Source organism: Phascolarctos cinereus, unplaced genomic scaffold (genome assembly GCF_003287225.1).
Source record: "Phascolarctos cinereus isolate Bilbo 61053 unplaced genomic scaffold, phaCin_HiC Scaffold_726;HRSCAF=1367, whole genome shotgun sequence".
Taxonomy (NCBI): Eukaryota; Metazoa; Chordata; class Mammalia; order Diprotodontia; family Phascolarctidae; genus Phascolarctos; species Phascolarctos cinereus.
Genome location: NW_027556098.1, coordinates 41,149,514 through 41,173,511, shown reverse-complemented (window position 1 = coordinate 41,173,511; position 23,998 = coordinate 41,149,514). Strand labels below are relative to the sequence as shown.

Below are 23,998 nucleotides of genomic sequence, written 5' to 3'. Positions count from 1 at the left end.
AATCTGGGCAATTTATATTTTTGTAAATATGTATCCATTTCACTAAGATTGTCAAATTTGTTGGCATATAGTTGGGCAAAATAATTCCTAATTATTGTTTTAATTTCCTCTTCCTTGGTGGTAGCTTCACCCTTTTCATTTTGATACTAGTAATTTGGTTTTCTTCTTTCTTTTTTTAATTAAATTAACCAAAGGTTTATCTATTTTATTGGTTTTTTCATAAAACCAGCTCTTAGTTTTATTTATTAGTTCAATAGTTTTCTTAATTTCACTTTTATTAATTTCCTTTGGTTTTCAATATTTCTAATTTGTGTTTAATTGAGGATTTTTAATTTGTTCTTTTTCTAGTTTTTTTAGTTGTATGCCCAATTCATTATCTCCTCTTTTCTATTTTTTTATGTAAGCATTTAGAGATATAAAACTTCCCTAAGAACTGCTTTTGCTGCATCCCATAAGTTTTGGTATGTTGTCTCATTATTGTCATTCTCTGAATGAAATTATTGATTGTTTCTATGATTTGTTGTTTGACCCAATCATTTTTAGGATTAGATTATTTAGTTTCCAATTATTTTTAGTCTACCTTTCCATGGCCCTTTATTATATATAATTTTCATTGCATCATCATCTGAAAGGTTGCATTTAATATTTGTGCCTTTCTGCATTGGATTTTATGCCTCAGTACATGGTAAATTTTTATGCATGTGCCATATACTGATGAGAAAAAAATTATATTCCTTTCTCTCCCCATTCAGTATTCTCCATGGGTCTATCATACCTAACTTTTCTAATGTTCTATTCACCTCCTTAACTTCTTTCTTGTTTATTTTGTGGTTAGATTATCTAGTCAGAGAGGGGAGGTTGAGGTCCCCCATAGTATAGTTTTGCTGTCTATTTCTTCCTGTAACTCCCTGAACTTCTCCTGTAAGAATTTGGATGCTATACCATTTGGTGCATATATGTTAGTAATGATATTATTTCATTGTGTATGGTGCCTTTTAGCAGAATGTAGTTACCTTCCTTATTTCTTTTAATAAGATCTATTTTTGCTTTTGCTTTGTCTGAGATCAGGATTGCTACCCCTGTTGTTCTTTTTTTTACATCAGCTGAAGCATAATATATTCTACTTCAGCCTTTTACCTTTACCCTGTGTGTGTCCCTGTGTTTCTTGTAAACAACATATTGTAGGATTATGGTGTTTAATCCGTTCTGCTATCCCTTTCTGTTTTATGTGAGAGTTCATCCCATTCACATTCATAGTTATGATTACTATCTGTGTCTTTCTATCCTATTTCCCTCCTCCCATTTATGCTTTTCCCCCTTCCTTTTTCCTTTCCCTGCTCATTAGTGTTTTGCTTTTGACCACTACCTCCTCAGTCCCTCCTCAGTCTCCCTCCCTTTATTACCTCCCTTTTCTTTCCTTTTACCTTACTACTTCTTCCCTCCCTTTTATGTCCCCTCCCTTTTCCCCCCTTTTTCTTCCTACTGCCTATAGGTCAAGTTAGATTTCTATACCTAACTGATTATGCTACTCCCTTCTTGATCCAAATCTGATGAGAATAAGGTTCAAACAATGTTCACCTTCCTTCCTTCTTTTCCCTTCTACCATAATAGGTTTTTGTGCCTTTACCTGTAAGGTAATTTATCCTTGTCTGCCTCCTACTTTTCTTTTCTCCCAGTACAATCCTTTAATTAGATCAGATTAGTCCGCTTAGATCCATTTAGCCCACTGAATTAGTTTTTTTCATCATTATATCAAAGTCAACCTATACCTACCCCATCTGTCTATGTATAATTTTTTTCAATGGTGTAATAACAATACAGTTCTCAAGTGTTATCTTCCCTTGTAGAGATGTAAATAGTTTGCCCTTCTTAATAACATTGTTAGGTTTTTTTCTGTCCTGTTTACCTTTTTATGTCTCTCTTGTGTCTTATATTTGAAGATTAAATTTTCTGTTGGGCTCTTGTCTTTTCATCAGGAAGGTTTGGAAGTCCCCTATTTTGTTGAATGCAAATCTCTTCCCCTGAAAGATTATGCTCATTTCACTGGGTAGTTAATCCTTGGTTGTAATCCAAGCTCCTTTGCCTTATAGAGTATCGTATTCCATGCTCTATGATATTTTAACGTAGAAGCTACAAGGTCCTACATAATTCTGACTATGGTTCCATGATATTTAAATTTTTCTGGCTGGCTGCTTATAGTTTTTTCTCTTTGAGCTGGTAATTTTGGAATTTGGCTACTATATTGAGTGGTGTTTTCAGTTTGGGATCTCTTTCAGGAGGCGATTGCCGATTTTTCTATGGCTATTTTACCCTCTGGTTCTAGGACCTCAGAGAAGTTTTCCTTGATGATTTCCTGAAAGATGCTGTCCAGGCCCCCCCTTTTTTTTTTATCATGGTTTTCAGGTAGACTAACAATTTTTAAATCATCTCTCCTGGATCTATTTTCTAGGCCAGTTGTTTTACTAATGAGGTATTTTATGTTTTCATCTATTTTTTCATTCTTTTGTTTATTTTATTTATTCTCATTCTCTCATAGAGTCATTAGTTTCCACTTGCCCAATTATAATTTTTAACAAATTGTTTTCTTCTATTAGATTTTGCACCTCCTTTTCCATTCGGCCCATTTTTTAAGGAGTTCTCCTCAACGAGTTTTTGTGTCTCCTTTTACATTTGGCCAATTTTTAAGGAGTTGTTTTCTTCAGTGTACTTTTTTCCCCCTCAGTTGCCCAATTCTATTTTTTTAGAGACTTTTTTTCTTCAGTGTACTTCCCCCCCCCCCCAATTTGGCCAATTGTGTTTTACAGGACTTGTTTTGTACACTTAATTTTTGTCCTTCCTTTTCCAAGCTATTTGACTGTCTCTTGCATACCTCTCATTTCTTCTCCCAATATTTCTTCTACCTCTCTTATTTGACTTTTAAAATCCATCTTGAACTCTTCCAAGAAGGCTTTTTGGGCTTCAGACCAGTTCATATTCCCTTTTGAGGTTTCCAATGTGGGTTTGTTGACAATGCTGTCCTCTTCAGAATTTCTGTTTTGATCTTCACTGTCCCCATAATAAGAATCTATGACATGTTTCTTTTTGCTCATGTTGTTTGCTTATTTCCTGGTGTTTAAAAAAATTGAGCTCTCCTGCCAGGGAGCAGGGGGCACTGACCCAAACTTCTTGTGCTAGGAGCCTGGGGCCTGATCACAGGCTTTGTGTGCTGGGGCCTCAGATGCTGGCAGTTGGATGATATAGGGTTCTGGCAGCTTACCTGGTGTTGGGCTGGAATCATCAACACTGGAGCTCTTGGAGTAGGGTTTGGGAGTCTGGCCGCTGGAGGATGCCTGCTCACCCAAGACTTTCACTCCTTTCTTTGGCTCCTTGCAGATGGGTATTTCACTGCTGCATGACACTTCTTCACCTGGGGCTTTCCCTCTTGGAGTTGTGCTTCCTAGAGTTTTGCTGAGGCATTGGGAGACTTGGCTGCCAGACAATGCCATGGCATGTGGTGGTTTTCCAAGCCAATTTCCTCTAGTTCCCCTGCTTGTACTGAGGCACTCGGGGTTCCTGGTGTCAGTGCTTACTTGCTTTACCATGTGTGGTTCAGGATCTCCCCCTGGTATGCTGAGGTAGGGCTTTCCACTAGCTCGCTGGGCCATCTCCCATTCTGTATTGCTCCCCTGCTCTCAGAGTGACAGGTGCCTTTACCATTAGTCCTTCAAGCTTCCTGGGCTATAGGACTACTGCACCCTATATTTCTGCTGGTACAGCTGTTCCAGGGTTTTTCCTGGTGCGATATTTTTTGGCTTTCAGATGTTAACAAGGGAAGGTAAGAGCAACTTACTTCTTACTCCACCATCTTGGCTCCCAGAAGTGGAACCCCTTCCTCTGGACTTTCAAATCATGCCACTCTACTACTGGCTCATCCTAGAACTTTCCTCAGCACCTGGGGCCTACCTGCTCTGGAACTGTTATAATATTCTTGACATTTTCCCACTATTGTTCAATCCATTCCCCCTTGCCTGTAGCTGAGGGCTTTTCTAGCATGAGAGATTCAGTTAGTGGTTACAACAGATAGTTCAATAGTATTTAGAGCCTTTATTGAGCACAACTAGGTGGAAGAGTTGAAGGATGATCCAAGCAAAAAAAGAAACTGTATATGGGGAGAAGATGACAGGCTTTACTGATCAGAAGCTTGCAGAATATGGAGAAGAGGGGAGGATTTTCCAGGGGAACCTGATCTCAAAGTAATCAGCAGAAGATTGGAGAGAAGTTCCCTGACAGGTGGAAGGGGGGCTATCTTCATACTAGCAAAGTGGGTGGGGTCAGTGACATAAATGAAGACCCATGGTCAGAAGTAAAAAAAGCCAATGAATTCTTTTTTACATACTCATAAGGGGGATGGGGAGTGGACTCTAGGGTTTCAGGGATAATTCTCTATGGGTTTCTTCTATGTTTGTCTTAAAGTACCTCTTTAAACCTATAAAAATGTAAAGCTATGTAAAGTAGAATTAGAGCACTTTTCAGAGTAATCTGACCATTTCCTTTGGTTTAAACAAGAAAAATCTCTTGGCTTATGTCATTTTTATTCAGTCTTATTTGTGATGATATCTTCCTGTTAAATTAGAGTATTACCAAATATCCTTAACAGTCAATATTTTTTGAGGCATAGCATTGGCACATACTATATTAGCTATATCTGACAGCTTTGTGTCACCTACAGATATGATAAACATCACTTATGTCATTGTCCAAATCATTGATAAAAATGTTAAACAGAACACAGGGCCAAGTACAGATACCCATAATATTCCATGACTATTCTGATCATTCAACTATTTTTTGAATCTAACTATTATCTATGCAAATTCCCTTCTTATGATCCACAAGAATAGTAGTTACTTTCTCCAAATATATTTTTTTTCTTTTTACTTTGTTTTAATTCAAAGGATTTTACATTTTTATTCATAAAATCAAAGCTGAAAGGGATCTTAGAGGTCATTGAGTCCACCTACTTCATTTGGCACAGAGAGATTAAATGATCATCCAGGGTCACAAGTTAGTGAATATCTGACTAGGATTCAAACTTAGGTTGTCCTTTCTCCAAGGCCAGCACTCTAGCCATTATACCATCTAGCTCTTAGCCTTCAGTTTTCCTTACTAGACTCAGTTTATTCTGAGTTTTAGAGCTCCTGACACCATTTTTTCAGGGCATGTCATGGCTTTGTATTTATCTTCCATAACCATTTCTTGTTTAAAAGAAAAAAAATCTAACTTGGGCAGTGAATTCGTTGTGTTTCAATAGATAGTTTATTTGTCAGTGTGTACGTAGATCACAACAGTTACATAACTTAGAAGATTCCCTTCAAGAGTTGCTATGGCTCATAAAGAGTGTGATCAACCTGGTGACAAGCCTCTCTGAACATAGCAAGATTGTCCCAGGGACAACAATAACTACGGTCACATTCATACTTGAAATCTTCATAGCTTATTACGATTAGCCAAAGCTCGTTCTCTGCTGACTCATCTTAAAAAAATAAAAAAATCTGGTAGTTACCTCCATACTAAACTGAGGCATCAGTTTAATGTGAAAAAGATATGTCTGCATCTAAATTAATCTCTAATATTTATATATTCATATGGATATTCATTGTTGTAGCAGGATACCAGAAGTAGCCACAAGTTCTGAGCCTATCCCTCAAGTGTTCTTGGTAGCAACAAATTAGAAAGTCAAATGTAGGGAACAAGAGTCTTTCCTCCAACCTTACTAAAACTAAAGAAGAAAAAAATGTTTAAGTGCAGTGAGAGGAGGAAGGAGATAACACACTACTTCCATTCAAGAGCCCGGGAAGTATGTATTAATGAATTTTAGTCACTTTAAGCCAAGAATGAGAGTTTTGACTGAGGTCTGCATAGAAACCCAAGGTGTCCTTTCATTCACTACCATGCAGAACTTTGGGGCTAACTCACAAAAGAGCAGAAGAGCTGTTAACCAGTCTATAAATATGTTAATTCCTAGTTATCTCTTTTTAAGAATTGTAATATTTTCCTGAGAAAGTAAAAGTAGATAATAGAAGTTGGATCTAGCAGCAATTAATAGCAAGAAGTTCTTAGATTGAAGGAAGGAATTTCTGACATTACCAAGAGTTGTGGGAGCCAGAATAGAGATATCAAATGACCTCAAGTGCTTCAGAGGTAAAGAAGGATGAAAACTACCAAAAGGTTATTAGATTTAGAACCTTTGAAGATGATCATTTCAGTTGAACATAGGGTGGAAACCAGATTGCAGAAGGTTTAAAATCAAGGAGGAGAGGAAGTAAAATCATTGATTATTCCCTGAAAGTGAAAAGAGATATGGGGCAATATCCAGGGAGATGGTAGGATCAAGTAAGTTTCTTTTTTTCCCCCCGTTAAGAATGGGAGAGACATGAACATGTTTGTAGGTAGCAGGAATAGACCCAGTATATAAAGACTGGAAATAAGAAAGAGGCTGATGATGACCATGAGAATAATCTTCTAGAAAAGATAGAAGGGGACACTTTTAAGGTGAATGTTAGCAAGGAGAAGGGCCCCCTCTTGGTGTGACTGGAGTGAATATCACCAGAAATCACCTGTATATACTGATTATGGCTCTAGACAGGTAACTTTATCTTTCTAGACTTGTTGCTTTTCTGTAATGTGAAGAATTTAAGCTAGTTGAGTTCTAAGTTACCTTCAAGCTCAGACATTATGTGCTTCCATCTTCTCAAATTAAGTCATGAATCATTTTATGTACCTATTGTGTGCTAGCCACTGGGCTAAATGTTGGGACTTCTCTAACTTCTTTTGCTCTTGTCCCTGTAATATAGCCATGAGATTTATCTTCTCATTGTCTAACACATAACTTGGCTATACCATTTAAAAAATATTTCATATTCGTATAACTTGTCTTTCCATCTAGATTGAACACTACTTGTAGACAAGGATTATTATCTTAAACTTCTTTTGTCTCTGTAACATCTAATATATGATTAATATAACAGTTCTAGGTACATGGTAAAAACAAAATAATGCTTGTTTATTAATGAATCAGTTTTGAAAACTAAGATCTGACTAATTCTTAGAACCCAGGTTTTTTTTTCTTTTTTTCCCCTAACCATCACCTTACTGTAGTAAATAAAAATAACTAAATCTTCTACTCTGAGCATTAAAGTATTACAGCATTGATACATTATTATTAGTAATAGCTGACTCATACCAATAAATAGAAAAGCACAAAAAATAACAGCTACAGATTTGATTATGCGTATTTCTTATACCTGATACAAAAAGTCTAGCACTGTTGCTCTGTCGTGTTTCTCCAGTGTATCTGTGCCGTGTAATACATCGGTAGTTATATAATCCATCTTCATTCTGTACATCTTTAATATACAAGGCTCCCGTGGATGTGATGAAAAATCTAGATCCTAAAGTACAGAAAAAATAATTAGTGAATTTAAAACCAAACAACCATTTAAACAAAAATATTCCCTTTGAGGAAAGGTAGTACAGAGTTAGATTCAACATTTTATACTTCTCTGAGTACCCATTTTGAACACTGTAAGTGATAACTTCAATAAATGAAGAAACTGAATGAATAATTCATTCAGCCATTTTAATTATTCAAGGCCCCTAAATGAGAAATTCAAAGGAAGTAATATGCAAAATAGAAACATAAACTTCATAAATTGTCACAGAAATTGTTTTCTTAGTTTCTACATTTCCACCAGAGCAAAATAATTGAGTTGCATCAATATATTTCAAGCCCCAAAGTTTCTGTGGCCAAATTAATATGGATCATAGAATCCTAGTATTTAGAGGTAGAACGGTACTTTAGAGATAATCTAGTCTAATCACCTCATATTTCATATGCAGAAACTGAGACTCAGATAGGTTAAGTAGTTTATCCAAGTGCTTTGTTTCACAGGTAGTAAGTAGCAGGACTAGGATTTGAATGTAGGTCCTTGGAATCCAAACCCTGAATTGTGGGGCATTTTTATTGTAACAGCTCAATTCCCCCATCTGCTAGATTGCAGAAGTACATTGGAAGAAAAATTATTGTATTTTCAAATACAATGGAAAAAAATTAAGATCACAAAAGCAATGAAACCTACACCAATTATATGCATTTATTCTTGTGTTACAAGAACAAGGGAATGTTCTTTACCACTTCAAAATAAACTGAAAGACTATCTCAAATACCTGAGGCTCTCTTTCTTCCTTTTTCAGTACCTGGGTGACTGTTGGAATGATGAAATAATAGGAGGAAAAGTAATTTACATTTTTATAGGAACAACTAACATCTCTGTAGTGCTTTGAACACTTAACCATACACAAAAGAGAGTTGTAAACAAACCAAAACAGTGTATTTGGAATGAAAAGTTGCAGGTTCAGATCCTGACTTACTCCATGTATGACTTTGAGCAATCTGCCTAACCTCTTTGAGGGTGAATTTCTTCACTTTTAAAATAGAAGTGTCATGAAATCAAAGGTTCCTTATTCTAAAAATCTTATGTGCCTGTTCTACTATCACTTTAGATGCCTACAACTCTGCAAAATGGGTAGGACAAGAATTATTACCCCTATTACATGTATAAACAAATTTAGCATCAACAAGTTTAAGTGACTTTTCCCTTCAGAAGTTATATTTTTGCCATTTTGGGAAATGACCATGATGCAAGAAAGGTGTCACTATATATTCATGAGATTCAGTGAAAATTTTCTTTAATTCAATATGAAGGATTAAATCCGTGACTATGTTACGAATATTAAAATATGTAAAAGGGGTTCTTGTCTCATATTGATTTAGACCACTAACAAGGTTAAAATTTACTTGGATAAATATAATGTTTTATGGTCTTGATATTCATGTTACTAAGACTCATAGTTTAAAGATATGATGCTATAACCAAAGCAACTTTATAACTTCTATACATGGAGAACAAGTATGACAAAATAATTTATTTAAAAAATAAAAGTTATCTCTTTCACAAGGTTTTCAAAAAAAATAGAGTTGCATACAAAGACTTTTTTGGACAACTTTTAAATAACACAATAAATTGAACTTTTAAGCAAATCATTCTTTGGAGAACTATTCCACTTAGCTCATTCCTTTTAACAGTAAAAAATGACAAAAAATTAAATAATGTATTAGCTCATGTGGCAGGTTAGCAGTTATCTGATGAAGCTCCTCTTACTCAACAAAGCTTTCTCCCCACACACAACTCCCAGACATCTTCCTTTGGCCCCAGCTTCCTTAGTGGCTACTCTGGTAAAAGTTCTTTCCCTTCACTTTGCTTCATCTTCTCTCAAGTAGCTTCATGGCCTAGGGCCAAGTCAAGAGCCCAAGCCATGCAGACTCCAGGTCTTTTAGTCTCAGTGAGTGCCAGAGACCACATGAGTCACCATACCCTAATGAGTGAGTGACCGGACACATTTACAGACAGAGACAAGAGTGGCTGCATTCAGAGAAGCAAGTGCTGCTGTATCTTTGTTGTATACTCTTGCTGTGTTAGGGAAAAAGTAAACCTCCTCCTTTATTAAATATTCAGTTTCTCCAGAGTGCCTCATTTTGTCTAAATATTGAATCTGAACTAAAAAAAATCTGCTGGATTTAAAGCCATGTCTACAACAGCTCATAAGTTTTCTGATGCTATATTATCTAGACATTTTTGTTTGTTCCCAAAATGTCAACCAAAAATTAATCTTTTGCCATTTTTAGATGTTATCACATACTAAATATTATAGTACTAGTACATATTATATATGCAAAGCTATGCAGTTCATTTTTTCTATCACTATATTTTGCATAGTTTAATGTATTAATTAATTCTTTTAATGTACAGAATAATGGAAAGAGATAACAAAAAATAAAATGTATGTCATTTCTATCACATTCCTAATATGGAGTGTTGTCATTTGAACTGATATTTGAATGTAAGCACAAAACTAAAGTGGAGAGTATTCTCTTTATTACTCTTCAAAAGTGTTTAAAAATGCAGGAGGATGGAGCAAAACATGTATCTATTCCCCTGTTGATTTCTAAGAGTGGTATATTCTTCAGGTACATTTAATTCAATCAGTCTTACTTTATTCTTACAAAATTCATTTTTTTCATTCACTTAAAATTTAAACATAATTCCTTTAAGCTGTTTTCAGAGGAACTTGAGTTTCTTTTAAAATTTGCCTGCTATTAAACATCTTCTGAGGAGACAGTTAAATTTGCTCCTAGAAAGATTCTGTTTTCATAATTTGAATGGTCATTTTTAACTTCCAATTTTTCACTGAAAGTACAATAGGAAACAATAAATATTTTAAAACTTAAGATAAGAGTGAGGAATAGGACATAATAAAGAGGCAATTTCATAAAAGCCAGGATATTCTGAGGCACATCCTTAGAATACTGGAAAATTAAAATGCATTATGTTTATTCAACTAATAAAAGCAAGGGTAAAATCATCATGATTTCAGATAAGGCTACAGTAAATGTAGAGAAAATAAAAAGATAATTAAGGAAATTATGTAATGTCTAAAGGAATTTATATGGTGAATTAATATCAATATCACATATATGTATGCATTTTATGTATTATACATATGTGCATTCATCTAATGATATCACATCTAAATGCTTTTTTAAAAATTAAGCAAATTGGAGGGAGAAGTAGATAATAAAAGTATAATAATATGGTATCTTAACATATCCCTTTGAGATCTAGGCAAACTTAACCAAAAGATAAATAAGACTAAAGTAATGTATCTGAAGGAAACTTTAGAAAAATTAAAGGTGATAGATCATTCATAATTATTGAATGGGAATAAAAGGGAATTTGCATGCCTCTCAGCTATATATTCCACTCTTATGAGAACTGACTATATTGAGGCATAGAGCCCTCATCAAAACATGTAGAAAAGCACAACCTTTTTTTTTGAAGTGAGGCACTTGGGGTTGTGACTTGCCCAGAGTCACACAGCTAGTGAATGTTATGTGTCTGAGGCAAGATTTGAACTCAGGTACTCCTGAATTCAGGGCAGGTACTCTATCCACTGTGCCACCTAGCTGCCCCAGAAAAATACCACTTCTAAACATATCATTTAATGATCATAAAGTATTAATTAATTTAAGTATTGACTGATTTGATCCCTTTGATATCCAAGGACTCTCAAATACCTTCTCCAGCACCACAATTTGAAAGTGTCTATTCTATAGCAATTAGCTTTCCTTATAGTCTAACTCACATCCAAACATTGCTACTGAAAAAATTATAGCTTTGAATATATGGGCCTTTGTTCACAAGGTAATGTCTCTGCTTTTTAGCACGTTGTTCAGATTTGCCATAGCTTTCCTTCCAAGGAGCAAGCATCTTCTAATTTCATGGCTACAGTCACTGTCAGCAGCCGAAGAATAATAAATCTGACCCTGGTTCCATTTCTTTTCCTTCTATTTACCAGGAAGTCATGGGACCAGTTGCCAAGATCTTCACTTTTTAAAATGCTTATTCACTTAAAAAAATTCTTAAAGCCAGCTTTAATATTCTCTTCTTTCACCCTGAGAGTCTTCTTAATTCCTCTTCACTTTCCACCACTAGAGTGGTATCATGTACATATCTAAGACTGTTGATATTTTTTCTGGCAACTTGATATACTCTGCATATAAGTTAGATAAGTAAAGTGACAATATACAGCCTAGTCTTACTCCTTTTCCAATCTTAAACCAATCACTTGTTCCCTATTCAGTTCTAAGTGTTCCTTCTTGGTCCTCATACAGGCTCCTCAGGAGACAAATAAGATGATCTGGTACTCCCATGTCTTTGAGGACTTGTTACCTTTTGTTGTGATCCGCACAGGCTTTAGTGTAGTCAATGGAGCAGAAATAGATGCTTTTCTGGAACCCTCTTGCTTTCTCCATAATCCAACAGTAATTTGTTCTTGAGCTCCTCTGCTTCTTTAAAAACTAGCCTGCTTTTCTGATAGTTCTTGCTTCATATATAGGTTAAATCCAAGAGTAATAGAGGTCTTCCCAATAAGTTCAAAGGTAAAGAAAGCAAATGCATCATAAGAGCATTAGAAATGCTGGATGCAGCAATAAGAGAAGAAAAGAAATTGAAGAATTGAGAATAAGAAAAGAAGAACCAAAAACATTGGGTTTTTTGGCAAATCATATGATAGTATACTTACAGTACACTAGATAATCAACTGAAAAAATTAATTGAAATAAATCAACAAATTTATAAAACAAGATAAAATCACATAAATTATCAGTATTCTTGTATTATAAAAATAAAACTGAGAAGTGAGGTCTAGAAAGAGAAATTACATTGAAAACATCAAAAGAATGTAAAAAATATTTGGGAGTATATATACCAAGATTCACCTATGGATAATCTAACTATGAAATATTCTTTGAAGAAATATATAGAGAATAAAATAATTGGAAAAAATTAATTTCTCATGAGTAGCTCAAGTTGATACAAATACAAATGCCAAAACTTTCAAAATTAAATTACTGTAGATTTCATGGGAAGAAATAGAAGCTATCAATAATCATAAGAATAAATCCTCTAAATCATTAGTGAAAAGAAAAATACAAATTAAAGCAACTTTGAGGTTTTTCCTCAGATCTATCAGAATGACAGAGATAAGAAAAGGAAAATGCCAAATTAGTTGTGGGAAAACTAGTTTACTGTTCTTGTATCTGTGAATTAGATCAGCCATTATAGAAAGTAATTTGGACTACGACCATGAAGTTATGAAATTATGTTTACCCTTTGTTCTAGCTATATCACTACTTTTCATGATGGCCAAAAATTGGAAAGGGTTTTCTAAACTGGAGAATGGTTAATCAAATTATGGTATAGGAACATAAAGGAAAAGTAATGTCCCACAAGAAAATATGAAATAGAGAATTTTAGCAGAAATTTGCAAGACCCCTATGAATTGTTGCCAAATAAATTGACCAAAACTAATAGAAAAATGTATACAATACTATGATGTTATAAAGAAAACCAACTTTGAGGTACAGAGCCAAGATGGCAGAATGAAAGCAATGACTTGCTTGAGTTCTCCCCCAAACCCCTCCAAATACCTATAAAAAATGGTTTTGAACAAATTCTAAAGCAGCAGAATCCACAAAAAGATGGAGTGAAACAAATTTCCAGCCCAAGACAACCTGGATGTTTGATTGGAAAGGTCTATCAAGCCAGGCTGGGAGAGGAACACAGTTTAGCGTTGGCCACTCAGGTAAAGACCAGGCCTCAGCAAACTTGGAGCTGCCCTCAGGTCAGTAGGAAAAGTCTGTCAGACTTTGGTGAGAGAGGAGTTGGTCCCAGCCCTAGTCTCTGTGCAGCCCCGGGGGCACAGCTGCTTCCAGAACTCCCAGCCAACTGACAGAGGGTGGGAATCAAGTGGCTGATCAGAGAGGGATTGCAGAGATCTCTTTGCTGGTGCTGAGGAAGGATTTTCTTGCTTGGCTTTTGTTTGGATCTCATTTACAATTCTGGGTGGTGGTCCTGGAGTGAGGAGGAGCACTGGCATGGTACAACTTGTGGCAGCAGTGGAGAGAGAATCCTCTTCACAGCTCCAAGGCAGAAAAGAGTGCTTGTGGTCACTCAGAGACTAGAGCGCAGGTCAGGAAAAGAGTAAACACCTCACATTTGATCATACCACCTTGGAAGAACCTTGGAAGAAAATGTATAGGTCCCTAGAAGAATTTCTGGAAAAAGCTGCACAAAACCCCTGAAGCTTGGGACAATACATTCTCCACACTGTAAACAGACCCCTATCTTAACAAAGAGTTTAAAAGAATTTGCTGGGAATATGAGCAAACAGCACAAAAAAGTCAGACCATAGAATCTTAATTTGGTGACAAAGAAGATCTAAAGATACAACCAGAAGAAGACAACAGAGTCAAAGCTCCCACATCCAAAACCTCCAAGGAAAATATGAATTAGTCCCAGGCCATGGAAGAGCTTAAAAAGGATTTTGAGAAGAAAGTAAGAGAAGTAGAGGAAGAACTGGGAAGAGAAATGAGAGTGATACAAGAAAATAATGAAAAACAAGTCAACAGCTTGCTAAAGGAGACTCAAAAAACACTGAAGAAAATAATACCTTAAAAAATAGCCTAACCCAAATGGCAAAAGAAGTCTGAAAATCCAATGAGCAGAAGAATGCCTTAAAAAACAGAATTGGCCAAATGGAAGAAGAAGTTCAAAAGCCCACTGAAGAAAATACTTCCTTAAAAATTAGAATGGAGTAAATGGAAGCTAATGAATTTGAGAAATCAAGACATTATAAAACAAAACCAAAAGAATGAAAAAATACAAGACATGTGAAGTACCTCATTGGAAAAACAACTGACCTGGAAAATAGATCAGGAGAGATAACTTAAAAATTATTGGACTACCTGAAAGCCATGATCAAAAAAAGAGCCTAGACACCATCTTTCAAGAAATTATCAAGAAAAACTGTCCTGATATTCTAGAACCAGAGGGTAAAATAGAAATTGAAAGAATCCACTGATCACCTCCTAAAAGAGATCCCCAAAGGAAAAGTCCTAGGAGTATTGTAGCCAAATTCCAGAGCCCCCAGATCAAAGAGAAAACATTGCAAACTGCCGTAATGAAATAACTCAAGTATTGTGGAAAAACAATCAGGATAACACAGGATTTAACAGCTTTTGCAAGGAACCGGAAGGCTTGGAATATGATGTCCTGGAGTTCAAAGGAGATAGGATTAAAACCAAGTATCACCTACCCAGCAAAACTGAATATAATCCTTCAGGGAAAAAATATGCATTCAGTGAAATACAGGACTTTCAAGCATTCTTGATGAAAAGACCAGGGCTGAATAGAAAAGTTGGCTTTCAAATGCAAGACTCAAGAAAAGCATGAAAAGGTAAATAAGAAAGAGAAATCATAAGAAATTTATTGAAGTTGAACTGTTTATATTTCTGCATTGAAAGATGATATTTGAAATTCATGAGACCTTTCTCAGTATTGGGGTGGTAGGAGGCTAGATATACACACACACACACACACACACACACACACACACATGTATGTATGTGTGTGTGTGTGTGTGTGTGTGTGTGTGTGTGTGTGTATAAACAGAGGGCACAGGGTGAGTTGAATATGAAGTGATGATTGATATCTAAAAAATAAAATTAAGGAGTGAGAGAGGATTGTGCAGGGAAAAGGAGAAGGGGAGAGGTAAAATGGAGTAAATTGTCTCACTTAAAAGAGGGAAGAAAAAGCATTTACCATGGAGGGGAGAGTGGGAAGGTGAGAGGGAATGAATAAATCTTACTCTCATTGGATTTGGCTTAAAGAGGGAATAACATACACACTCAATTAGGTATGGAAATCTATCTTCCCCTACAGGAAAATAGGGGGAAGAGGATAAGAGAGGGAGAGATAATAGAAGGGAGGAAAGATTGGGGGAAGGGGTAATTTGAGGAGGGACAGGGTCAAAGGAGAGAATAGAATAAATGGAGGGGGAATAGGATGAAGGAAAATATAGTTAGTTTTTCACAACATGGCTGTTATGGAAGTATTTTCAATGACTACACATGGATAACCTGTATCAAGTTGCTTGCCTTCTCAATGAGGGTTGGTGGGGAAGGAGGAAGGGAGAGAATTTGGAACCCAAAGTTTTAAAAACAAATGTTAAAAATTGTTTTTATATGCAACTGGGAAATAAGATATACAGCCAATGGGGCATAAAACTCTACCCTCCCCTACAGGAAAATAGAAAGGGTAGGGGATAAGGGGGCAGGGAAATAGAAGGGAGGGTAGATCAGAAGAAGGGATATTCAGAATGCAAGCCATCTTGGGGTGGGGGAGGGGAGAGATGGGGAGAAAATTTGGAACTCAAGATCTTGTGGAAGTGAATGTTGAAAACTAAAATAAATTAATTTTTAAAAAATGCTGATGATTTGTGTGGTTTTATTTTATATCCTGCAATTTTGCTACAGTTGTTGATAACTTCAAGTTATTTATATTTGTTGATTCCCTAGGATTCTTTAAGTACAACATCCTATCATCAGAAAAGAGTGGTAGTTTGGTTTCTTCATTTTGCATTATAATTCCTTTAATTTCTTTTTCATCTCATTGTTATAGCTAACATTTCCAGTATTATATTAAATAATAGAAGTGATCATTGGCATCCTTACTTCACTCCTGACAGTACTAGGAAGGCTTCTAGCTTATCTTCATTACAGATTATGCTTGCTGGTGGCTTTAGACAAATATTCCTTATCATTTTAAGGTAAACTCCATTTATTCCTTAGCTCTCTGGTGTTTTTAATAGGAATGGCTGCTGTATTTTGTCAAAGGCTTTTTCTGCACTATTGATATAATCATATGATTTCTGTTAGTTTTGTTATTGACATCATCAATTATGATAACTTTTTCCTAATATTGAGTCAGCCCTGCATTCCTGGTATAAATCCCACCTGGTCAGAGTGATATAGACTATGATCTTTTTGCTAGTATTTTATTCAAAATTTTTGCATTTATATTTATTAAGGACAGTGGTCTATAATTTCCTTTCTCTGTTTTGGCTCTTCCTAGTTTGGGTGTCATAAAAGGAATTTGGTAGGCCTCCTTCTTTGCCTATTTTCCAAATAGTTTATATAGTAATGGGATTAATTGTTCTTTAAATGTTTGGTAGAATTCACTTGTGAATCCATCTGGTGCTAGGGATTTTTCTTTAGGAATTTTCATTGATAGCTTATTCAATTTTTTTCTAAGCTTGAGTTATTTAAGTATTTTTTTCTTCTGTTAATCTGGGTAATTTACATTTTTGTAGCTATTCATCCATTTCATTTGGATTATCAATTTTTTGGCATACAATTGGGCAAAATAGCTCGTAACAATTGTTTTAATTTCCTCTTCATTGTTGGTGAATTCACCCCTTTCATTTTTGATACTTGTACTTTCATTTTTTTTCTTTCTTTTTAAAAATCAAATTAACTGGGGCAGCTAGGTGGTACATTGGAGAGAGCACTGGCCTTGGAATCAGAAGGACCTGAGTTCAAATCTGGCCTCAGACAGATAACACTTAGCTATGTGACTGTGGGCAAGTCACTTGACCCCAATTGCCTCACGAAAAAAAAATCAAATTAACCACTTGTTTATTTTCTTGGTTTTTTTTTTCATGAAACCATCTCCTAGTTTCATTTTTTATTTCAGTGGTTTTCTTACTTTCAATTTTATTAATCTCTCCTTTGATTTTCACAATTTCCAATTTGGTGTTAAATTGAGGATTTTTATTTATACTTTTTCTAGTTTTTTTTTAAAGTTACATGCCCAATTCATTGATCTGCTTTTTCTCTATTTTTTCTCTGTTTTTCTCTATTTTACAGAAATATGTTTTCCCCTATGCTGTCTCCCATAAATTTTGGCATGTTGTCTCATTTTTGTAAATGAAATTATTGTTTCTGTAATTTTTCTTTGACCCACTTTTTAAAGGATTATTTAATTACTAATCAATTTTTAGTTTATCTTTCTATTGTCCATTATAGAATGCAAATTTTGTTGCTTTAGGCTCTGAAAATGCATTTACTATTTCTGTTTTTCTGAATCTGATTGTAAGGTTTTTCTGTCCTAATATATGACCAGTTATTGTATAGGTACAATGTACTGCTGAGAAAAAGTATATTCCTTTCAATTCCCATTCAGTTTTCTCCAGAGATCTACCATATCTAACTTTTCTAGAACTTTATTCACCTCCTTAACTTCTTTCTTGCTTATTTTTTGGTTAGATTAATCTATTTACTTATTTATCTTGGGGAAAGTAGAGGTCACCCACTAGAAAAGTTTTATTATCTTTTCCCTCCTGTAACTCATTCAACTTCTCCTTCAAAAAACTAGATGCTGTAACATATGGTGCATGTATGTTCAGTATTGATATGACTTCATTGTGTATGGTAACTTTCAGCAAGATATTCTTTCCTTCTTTATCTCTTTTAATTGGATCTATTTTTGCTTTTGCTTTGTCTGAGATCATGATTGCTACCCCTGCTTTCTTTGCTCTAGCTGAAACATAACAGATTTCATTCCAGCACCTTACCTTTACCCTGTGTGTATCTTTCTGCCTTAAACATGTTTCTTGGAAACAACATATTGTAGGATTCTAGTTTTTAACCCTTTTTGTGCTCTGATTTTGTTTAATGCATGAGTTCATCCCATTTACATTTATAGTTCATAACTAACTTTGTATTCCCCTCCATACTATTTTTCCCTTGTTTATTACATCCTCTTTTATCTCCCCCAACCCTTTCACTCCTAACACATATTCTACTTCTGATCACTGCCTTCCCCAGTCTGTCCTCCCTTTTGTCAGTCCCTCCTCCACTTTCTATATCCCTATCCCTTTTTACTTCCTTATAGAATAAGACATATTTCTATATCCAACTGAATGTGTTTGTCATTCCCTCTTTAAGCCAATTTTGATAAGAGCAAGCTTTAAGTTTTGCCCACTTCTCCCATATTCCCTTTCTTTATAATAGCTCTTTCATGCCTCTTTTATGTGGAATGATTCAATCTCCCCCTCGTTCTTCTTCCAATACATACTTCTTTCTTACCCCTTTATTTTGGGGAAGTATCATCCCATCAAAGTCAATTTATATTAACATCTTCTGTCTACATATACTTCTCATTGGTCTCATAGTAAAAAAGCTTTTAGAGTTATAAATATCATCTTACCATGTAGAAATATGAAGTTTAACTTTATTGAATTTCTTATGTTTTCTCTTTCTTGCTTCTTTTTCACCTTTTTATTTTTCCTTTGAGTCTTGTATTTGGAGGTCAGCTTTTTAATTGAGCTCAGTCTTTTAATTAGAAATGTTAGAAAGTCCTCTACTTCATTAAACATATTTTTCTCTAAAATATTATATTTCATTTTGCTAGGTAGGTGATTCTTAGTTGTAATCCTAACTCCTTCGCCTTCTGTGTATCATAGTCCAAGCCCTCCATTCTTTAATGTGGAAGATGCCAAATCCTGTGTAATACTGACTGTAGCTTTATGATATTTGAATTGTTTCTTTTTTGGCAGCTTGAATTACTTTCTTTGGAAATTGGAATTTGTCTATAATGTTCCTGGGAGTTTTCATTTTGGGATCTCTTTCAGTCAGTGATCAGTGGGTTCTTTCAATTTCTTTTTTGTCCTCTGGTTCTAATATATCAGTACAGTTTTCTTCGATAATTTCTTGAAAAATATCCAGGTTTTTTTTTTTATCATGGCTTTCAGGTAGCCTAATAATTTTTATATTAGCTCTCCTGGATCTATTTGCTATGTCAATTGTTTTTCAATGAGAAATTTCAGATTTCTTTTTACTTGTTTTGCTTTTTTGATTTAGTCTTATAATATCTTGATGCTTCATAGAATCATTAGTTTACATTTGTTCAATTCTAATTTTTAAGTAATGATTTTCTTCAGTGAGCTTTTGTACTTTCTTTTTCATTTGGACAATTCTACTTTTTAAAAAGTTCCTTGGTAAAATTTTATATGTCTTTTCCCATGCCATTGACTCTTTTTTCATGATTCTCTTGCATTACTCTCATTTCTTTTCCCAATTTTTCCTTCTACTTCTCTAATTTGCTTTTTAAAAATTCTTTTTAAGCTCTTCCAAGAATTATTTTTGGGCCTGAGACTAAATGTGAGACTTCACATATAGCCATTTTGACACTATTGTCTTCTAAATTTTTACCTTGATCCTCCCTCTTACCATAGTAATTTTCCGTAGTCAAGCTCAGGGGTGGGGAACTGTGGCCTTAAGGGCAGATTCTCCACCCCGATCAAGCTCTTTTTTTTTTTGCTGCTCATCTTTCTGCTTTTTTGGTGACTTGGTATGTTTCTGTGAGAGTTGGGCTCATGCTTGCACTGTGCCGAGCTTTTTATGCTAAAGCTCAGGATCTTACTGCTGGCTTTCACTGGGCTTCAGAGCTTAGCTGCTTACTTTCTCTGGAGGGTAAGCTACCTTTCCAGCTTGTACTAGGGTTGGGGCCTCCCTGTTGGCCTCCTCTGGGTATAGGGTTTAGCTGCTGGCCTGCTCCAGGGGTGGGGCCTTGCTATTGGGTTGCTATGGCGACAATCTTTCTGATTATTGGTCCTAGATGAAGGATCTTGTTGCTGGTCTGTTCCAGGGGTCGAGTCCTGCTGCTGTATTGCTAAGGAAACAGAGTCTCTCTGCCAGTAAGCCCCTGGGGCGTGTTCCCACAGTTGACCCATTCTGGGGCTTCACTACTGTTCAGTAATGGGGTTAAGGCCTTGCTAGTGGCCCTGCGCTGGGTGGGATCATTGGGGTAGGGCCTTCCTGTGCTGCACACAGTGCTCACTTGCCTAGTGGGCTGCTGATTTTCAGGAAGGCAGGGCCTCACTGGTGAATTGCCCCAGACTTGGAGATTTGCTGAAAGCTCCCTTCTATGAAGCTGGCTGGCTGTTGCTGCTACTCTTGGACTTTGTTCCCCTCCCACTTCAGTGAGATACATCTGCTGAGCTGGTAAGCTGCTTCCTTGCTCCTAGATCAATTCTGTGATGGTTTTCTAGTAGTTTGAAGGGGAATTTGGGAGTGCTTCAAATAGTTCATTCCTCTTTCCCATATTAGCACTGGAATACTATGACTTTTTCTTGACTTTTTCAATCACAATTTAGTCTGAAATGGTTTCTTTGTTGTGGAGGAGATTGTGGAGAAACTAAGGTTAAAATGCTGCTTCTTCATTCTGCCATCTTCACTCCACCCACAATCTGTAATTGTTCCCAAGATCACAAATGCTATTGCTAAATTAAAACAACTCTGAGGTACCATCTCACACTTATAAGATTGGCTAATATAACATAAAAGGAAAATGCTAAATATTGGAGATATGGGAAAATTGGAACACTAATGCATTGTTGGTGGAGTTGTGAACTCATCCAACCATTCTGAAGAGCAATTTGGAACTATGCCCAAAGGGCTATGAAACTGTGCATACCCTTTGATCTAGTAATACCACTACTATCCCAAAGAGATCATAAAGAAGGGAAAAGGACCCACATGTACAAAAATATTCATAGCAGCTCTTTTTATCATGGCAAAGAATTGGAAATTGAGGGGAATAAATTGGGAAATGGCTAAACAAGTTATGGTATATAAATGTAATGGAATATTATTGTTATATAAAAAATGATGAATGGGCAGATTTCAGAAAAACCTGGAAAAACTTACATGAACTGTTAGCTCTTCTCAATAATACAATGATCTAAGACAATTCCAAAAGATTCAAGATGGAAAATGCTATGCACATCCAGAGAAAGAACTATTGAGTGTGAATGTAAACTGAAGCTTACTATTTTCACTTTTTTTCCCTTTCTTTTGGTTTTCCCCTTTTGTTCTGATTCTTCTTTCAGAGTATGTCTAATATGGAAATATGTTTAATATGATTGTACATTTATAATCTACATCAGATTGCTTGCTGTCTTGGGAAAGGTGGAGGGGAGAGAAAGAGAGGTGAGTGGAGGGAGGAGATAGGGAGAAAAATTTGGAACTCAAAATCTTATAAAAGTGAATGTTGTGAATAATCTTTACATGTAATTGGAAAATAAAATACTATTAAGTGAGGAAAAAACAAATGCTATTGCTATTTTTTCTTTTGATTCTATATTTTATTTCTTGCTATCATTTGCTATTATGTAGCAAAACTGCGATTCAAAACCAGGGACCTTGAATTCACAACTAGAATAACCCCTTATCCCCCACCAGATAACATGTTGCCAAAAGTTTATGTTAAGGTTTTAATCAAAAAATTGTAATTTCAAAAGATATCAATTTCTAGATTTTAGAAGTACTGTTAGGAGGTAGCTTAGCAGAGGAGACTGCTGATTCCTTCATAAAAATTAAGAAACATCAAATTGATATAAATTGGCCAAAGCAGTAAGTGTTGTAGGGTTTGGGGTGATTGATTACTCCAGATAATTTAGAACCCTTAGCTATTAGTAATCAAATATAGAAGTGAGCTTAGAAGCACATGTGGTATGACCAGTAATTCAACTGAATAAACATTTATATAACCAGGTCTTCATTACACTTACATAGTATATACAATTCCATTCTTATAATTTCACCACTTTGCTAAGCATCCATCTTTTCAGTTTAACCATTTTTAATCTGGAACACTAGCCTTGGGGTTCTGCTAGTTTAGTGAATGAATGCCACATATGTCCCGGTATTTGTAGATGAGCTCTAGCCTGGCTTTGTTTTGTTTCCCAGTCATCTTTTCTTTTCAACAACTGTCTTGTGTTACAAATATAAGCACTATCTAACCTTGTCAATATTTACAGTAAATGTCTATCATGGTATGTAAATATGTTTTGATCCAAGATTGCTTTGAGGTATGTATGCAAGAAAAATAAAACTTTGAGAATTATGTGGTTACCTTTATATTAAACCCCCCCCCGATTTGTTATGTCCAAATATGATGTTAGTCAGAAAATAATGAAACGAGAAGTTGACTGTCCCAATTGCAGCCTGATATCCCCTACAATATATTGTACTATGGAATTCTAAGTCTGTTGATAGTGACAGAAGCCTTATGGTCAAGCAATCTGATATCTGAACCCTCTGCCTCTCTCCTAAGACTAGCTGCTAAGCCAACATTATCCACATTTAGCCTCTTCCTGTACCAGTGGATCAGGTTGCAGGCTTACCTTTCTGCAAAAATTTCTTGACTATTAACACTTCTACTCTGGCCAATCATTTACATTTCATATCAAAATTATATCAAAATCATTATTTAATGTCATGACTACGATCCAGTGTGATTCATTGTTGACTTCTTGCTTTGCTTCAGTTTTGTAGCACTGAGCAATGGGAGTCCCTAGGTTTTCCAGCTTTTAAGCAGATAACTCTTGGAACCTCAATGCTTTTATACTCACCCCTCCTTCATTCCTCTCACTTGAGAAGGGAAAATTTTAGATGAGATTAATGACCTATGCTCCCTGATCATCAAGGAAGCTTTTGTTGTATGACCGTCGTCATTTGTTAGCAAGAGGATCAAACTTGATATTACTCCATTTTGAGGCACTTAGAGATATTAAAGATAAAAATAGGAGATATAGCAAACTTTAGCAGGTGCTGTGCTGTTCATGATGATATAATCTCTTTCTTTCATGCTAATGGCTCATGGAGATTCCAGACTACCTAGAAAATTTATTTGGCTGACATACAATACCTTAGCGACTAAAGCACTGGAAAGATCCCACAGAGAAAGCAATGAGCCTACCCTTCCACACAACTTAAAAATATGGACCCTTCTGGCATACATCTAAAATTTCCTATTATAATCTTTCTGCACTCAGAAGACTGCAATCTCTGACATGCATGCCATTAATGAACTTATTTTTCTCAGGAAAATAATCTGTCTGACCCTTTCTGATACTTGCTGACATTTCAATTAGTATATATGTAAAGTTCTCATGAACTCTTTGACCCTGCTTGTAGCAAACTTTTATGAATTCGTTAGAAAATATGATGAAAAGCTTGAGAATGCCACTGATGACCCAAGTGAGAAAAATCCTAATAGCAGTTAAATACTTGCCAATTTTTCTGAGCCCTTCTATGACTTCAGAAGTTGTTTCACCCCATAATGACACTGGGGTTCAATTATTTTAAATAGCGATCCTTCTTCTTACAATGAATCATCCATAGAAAGTCTGGTCCAACTTTAAGCTGGATATCATCATCTAATGCAAAGGTTCTTAAGCTAGTATCTACAAAACTTTTTTTAAAAAAATCTCTAGATAACTATACTTCAATGTAGTTTTCTTTGCAATACTGTCTTTTATTTTATTCATTTAAAAAACATTATTCTGTTAAGAGGGTCCATAGTTTTCTCCAGATTGCCATGTGACAAAAAAAGTTTAGGAAATCCTTTTCTAAGGGCCATTTTCTCCCTGTAATTCTGTTATTTGGGGTAGACCAAATTAATGCAATCTAATTCCCTTCACTCTGTCTTTGTCC

At 35.5% G+C, this 23,998-nt stretch overlaps 1 protein-coding gene across 1 annotated transcript in view; it reads right to left on the bottom strand.

Moving 5' to 3' along the window:
* The window catches only part of DSCAM (DS cell adhesion molecule), a 933,525-nt gene that overhangs the window by 514,175 nt on the left and 395,352 nt on the right, over positions 1-23,998 (bottom strand). The window contains exon 4 of the mRNA XM_078146483.1: positions 7,284-7,430. Within this exon, the coding sequence (XP_078002609.1) occupies positions 7,284-7,430 (147 nt within the window). The remainder of the gene's footprint in view (positions 1-7,283; positions 7,431-23,998) is intronic.